A 5000-nucleotide genomic window follows, 5' to 3' on the forward strand; every position below is an offset into this window, starting at 1 on the left:
GCGTCTCTCCAAAAGGGACATCTCACACAATTTGCTTGTTAAAATAACTTCCCTTTTCTTTGGTTACTACTACCATACTATTTCTGCAGTATGTACACTATAAATAGTATACATAAACTATAAACCAAGGCAAAATGTGCAGTATATTCAAAGCACACTTCGTAATGTATCCCACAATGCATTGCAAGGCCTGTTTCCATTGTGCGAATGAACCAATCACACATCTCAGCCACAATCTTATTTAACCCGACTGCCATGTTTAACGTCCGAGCGTTTTCAGATAAAAAAATTTAACAAAACGAGATTAAAAAGGTAAAACAAGTGTTATCACTCAACGATGATAACTGGATGCCACTTGCCTACAGTCAAACCAAAAATGATTCAGACACAGATATAATGTTTTACTAGTGTGTGCAGGACAAAACTTATACACATTTGGGAGCAAAATGATTCAGACACTTTGACTTGAGCATGGTTTGCTTCAGTTTTTTCTTTAATTGCTAATGTGACCTTTGACCCCACAGACTGAACTAAAAGAAGCATTGTTTGAGCTAAATTGGTCTTATCTAATTGTGTATTTAAATCTAACAGCTGATTGGTTGATTGTAATCCATTACATCCCTTTCTATCAAAGTTATCGGACATTATCAAGATGAGTTTGTTCTGACATGAGTTCTTGTCATATTTTATTACCAGTGTCTAAACTATAGTGAATAAGCGAAAACTATAGTGAATAAGAACATATGCGAAATGTTAAAGGTGTGTGAATAAATGTGGGTTTGACTGTGTCCTTCAAAACGCCACACGGCTGGTTAAGCGACCTAGAACTAACTGTGACAAGACACACAGTCTGATCCAGTGATGGTCGTCCGTGCAGACGCGAACATGTGCTGTGGATCAACACCCCCTTCTTAAAAAAAAACAAATAAAGAGAGAGTGAGACAAAGGAAGGGAGGGGGTGTGTGCTCTTCCTATACAAACCCTTCACATCCGGCCCGCGGCTCCTGACAAAAGCCTTTACAAAGCAGGCCTGACTCCCCAGCAGGACGCAGAGCCACTCTGAGACACGCGCTTCACTCACGCATGACCACCGCCACGCAGAAATGTGTATGTGTGTGTGTGTGTGCCCTTTTTATATTACATTGTGGGGACCAAATGTCCCCATAAGGATAGTAAAACCTGAGGTCACCAGCCAGCGGTCCCCACTTTTAAATAGGCTTATAAATCATACAGGATGAGTTTTTTGAGAAAGTAAAAATGCAGAATGTTTTTGATGGGTAGGTTTAGGGGCAGTGTGTGTGTGTGTGTGTGTGTGTGTGTGTGTGTGTGGTGTGGGACTGACGAGGGGTCGGGATAAAAGCACACAGAGTGTTTCCTTTGTGACAGAAAATCCCAAGAGATGAAGCTTTACAAGACAAAATATGATCAAGAGACAATCAGAGTAGAGATGCACCACTTAGGAAAGAGCAGCATGGTATTCCCATCTGCTATAATAATAAAAAAACTACTGTGTGTGTGTGTATATATATATATATATATATGTGGCGAGGTGGACGAGCGAGGAACGAGTGAGACCGGGGACGTGATGGCGTAAGAGCGTCACCTGAGAGGCACGCCGGTCTCGAGTCCTCTCATGAGAGAGCTTGAAGGCATTTAAGGACGAGCGACACCATTCAAGGACGAGTGAGGACCAGGCCTGGACTTATGTTATATTTTGTTTGTTTTATTATGTGTGTGCAGGCAGTCGTCCGTGAGGGGTTGCCCACGCGCGTTACTTTCGCTTAGTTTATTTATTTAATTATATTTGTTAAATGTTCGCGGGTTCCCGCCTCCTTCCTTCCCATATTTATGAATGTTATTACTATATATATTTTTTTTCTTTCTTTTAATACATACTTTATATAAAATATAGTAATAAAATCATAATTAAATAAAAATAAACAAAATACAATTTAAATATTTTATAATAATATATCATTTGGAAATATATATAAAAAAATACAAATTTAGTATAAAAATGAATAAATTGATAATCTAAAACAAATAAATAATAATAAAATATATATGGAACATATGGAAAAATTAAAACAAATACAATTTTAATAAAATAGTAGAGTGCAGTAAATAGTAAACTACTATTGTATTCCAAACACACACACACACATGCACACGCACACGTTGAGTGCAGTTAAACACAGCATGTTCATGAACGGCGACGGCCGGGAACAGTTGCATCTTTAATGTGAATCCTGCTGGTAAACCAGGAGCTGTACGCCATCAATGCTGCAACGGCACAAAGCATCTCCAACAAAAATCAATTCATAATTCTATAGTGTTTAATCTTTTAAGCAGTTCTGTGCTGGATTGATCCTTTCTGGACAACTTTCTGAACTCTGTATTGCGGCACGTCTAACACTATCGACTGCTTTTGATTAATCGCTTGTGCTGCAGTATTCATAACGTCTGCTAAATGAATAAATGCAGACTCTGACATCAGGATGGATGGGTTTTAACACGTAAAGGTTACTAAAGCAAGATTAAAATGAGCCTAAACATGCTATGACTTACCAAGTGAACAGATTTCATATTCCTCACATAATATCTCAAGCCAGAGCTCTTAAAGGGATAGTTCACCCAAAAATGAGAATGTGACGTTTATCTGCTCACCTCCAGGGCATCAGAGATGTAGGTGTGTTTGTTTCTTCAGCAGAACACAAATGAAGATTTTTAACTCAGCCGTTGCTCGTATAATGCGTGTCAATGGGGTGTATTTCTATGAGAGTAAAACACACACAGACATACGAATCCATATTAAACCCTGCGGCTCATGGCGACACATTGATGTCTTATATATCCGGGTTTTTGACCTTCTCCGGCGGAAGTAATGGCGTTGGGAATACTAGATGAGATTCGTCTGATATGAGGTAAAAAATAATAAATACTGTTGTGTTTCTGGCAGAAACGGATCGTTTTGTGTCTTAAGACATCAATGTGTCGTCACGAGCCGCAGGGTTTAATATGGATTCGTATGTCTGTGTTTTTTACTCTCATAGAAATACACCCATTGACACGCATTATACGAGCAACGGTTGAGTTAAAAATCTTCATTTCTGTTCTGCTGAAGAAACAAACACACCTACATCTTGAATGCCCCGGGGGTGAGCAGATAAATGTCAAATTTTTATTTTTGGGTGAACTATCCATATAACTCAATTACAGCCGCTCATATTAAACACATTCTGCTTCACGCGTTAAAGGGTTAGTTCACCCCAAAAAATAATTTTTATCATTCCTTACTCACCCTTCAAGTTGTTCCAAACCTGTATGAATTTCTTTCTTCTGTTGAATACAAAAGAAGATATTTTGAAGAATGTTGGTAACCGCATGTTTGACGGCACCCATTTACTTCCATAGTAGCCAGCAGCCATATCACCCTGTAGCCCAAGACTGGTTTCCCACTGAAGCTAAGCAGGGCTGAGGCGGGTCAGTACCTGGATGGGAGACCAACTGGGAAAACTAGGAGCTGCTGGTAGAGGTGTTAGTGAGGCCAGCAGGGGGCGCTCACCCTGAGGTCTGTGTGGGTCCTAACGCCCCAGTATAGTGACGGGGACACTATACTGAAAAAGAGCACCGTCCTTCGGATGAGACGTTAAACCGAGGTCCTGACTCTCTGTGGTCGTTAAAAATTCCAGGATATCCTTCGATAAAGAGTAGGGGTGTAACCCTGGCATCCTGGCCAAATTTGCCCATTGGCCTCTGTCCATCATGGCCTCCTAATAATCCCCTTATCCTGATTGGCTTCATCACTCGGTCTCCTCTCCACCAATCAGCTGGTGTGTGGTGAGCGTTCTGGCGCAATATGGCTGCCGTCGCATCATCCAGGTGGTGCTGCACATTGGTGGTGATTCAGGAGATTCCCCCCTTCCATGTAAAGCGCTTTGAGTGCCTAGAAAAGCGCTATATAAATGTAACAAATTATTATTATTATTAGTAGGAAAAGAAAATACTATGGAAGATAATGGATGCCGTCAACTGTCTGGTTACCAGCATTCTTCAAAATATCTTTTTGTGTTCAACAGAAGAAACAAACTCATACAGGTTTGGAACAACGTGAGGGTGCAGTAAATGATGGGAAATCTTTCATTTTTGAGTGAACTATCCCTTTAATCATATTCCAAACCCAGCAGATTCCCGCAGTCAAACCCTGTCAAAACCACCGGAGACTGTTCGTTTGGGGCGGCGGCATGAATGAGCCTCCGTCAGTGACGTGCATGTGAATCGGCCGTTTCTATGGCAGCGGAGAGCGAGAGACCCCAGGCGGCCGGGTCCGTCCCGCGCGGCGCCCGCAGGACAGTGAAGAAGAATGCGGTGATGAATACTAATGTCAGCCGGCTGCTGAGACACGGACAGAAGAAGCGCTAATGACTCATCGCTTCATTTCCTCTCGTTACCACGTCAAACGAACCTCAGCGAGACCTCAAACTAATGAACACAAACCTCAACGCCACACCAAATATAAACACACACACACAAAACGCTCAACACTTCACATTTAACAGCAAATTAACAATAAGCAATATAAAATGTATTAAATGTTGAAATCAACATCATCAAGTAACAGCCTGATTGTAACATGTCACCAGAAAATTATTGTTTGTTGTGAACAAAACCAATTCAATCTTCACACGGTCAAAAAAAAAAAAAATGTAAGGGATATTATGCATAATAATTCAGAATTGTTTTACCCTTCTGAATCAATAAACCACAGTGAGGAGATTGAGAGATTTTATGATAATGCACTCACCTGTGTAAAATGAAATTCTGGAAATGTCTGTGGAAAGGAAGAGAGAGAGAGAAGGAAGATCAGATCAGGTCACTTTATTTTGTCATCTCAGCACATTGAGCAGAGCATGTGGTTTAATAGGTCAGCTGTAACCTTTTGGGGATGGACACACAGGATCCACAGCGCCCCCTGTCTGGGGTGCAGAGCGCAGCTTATC

The 5000-nt window shown here is 40.9% G+C and overlaps 1 protein-coding gene across 8 annotated transcripts in view; it reads right to left on the reverse strand.

The window, feature by feature from the left end:
* Positions 1 to 5000, reverse strand: part of ptk2aa (protein tyrosine kinase 2aa) — a 117038-nt gene that overhangs the window by 79170 nt on the left and 32868 nt on the right. For all 8 annotated transcript variants that reach the window (XM_067426413.1, XM_067426415.1, XM_067426412.1 and 5 more), the window contains exon 2: positions 4805 to 4831. In XM_067426413.1, the coding sequence (XP_067282514.1) occupies positions 4805 to 4831 (27 nt within the window). The remainder of the gene's footprint in view (positions 1 to 4804; positions 4832 to 5000) is intronic.

Source organism: Pseudorasbora parva, chromosome 19 (genome assembly GCF_024679245.1).
Source record: "Pseudorasbora parva isolate DD20220531a chromosome 19, ASM2467924v1, whole genome shotgun sequence".
Classification (NCBI taxonomy): domain Eukaryota; kingdom Metazoa; phylum Chordata; class Actinopteri; order Cypriniformes; family Gobionidae; genus Pseudorasbora; species Pseudorasbora parva.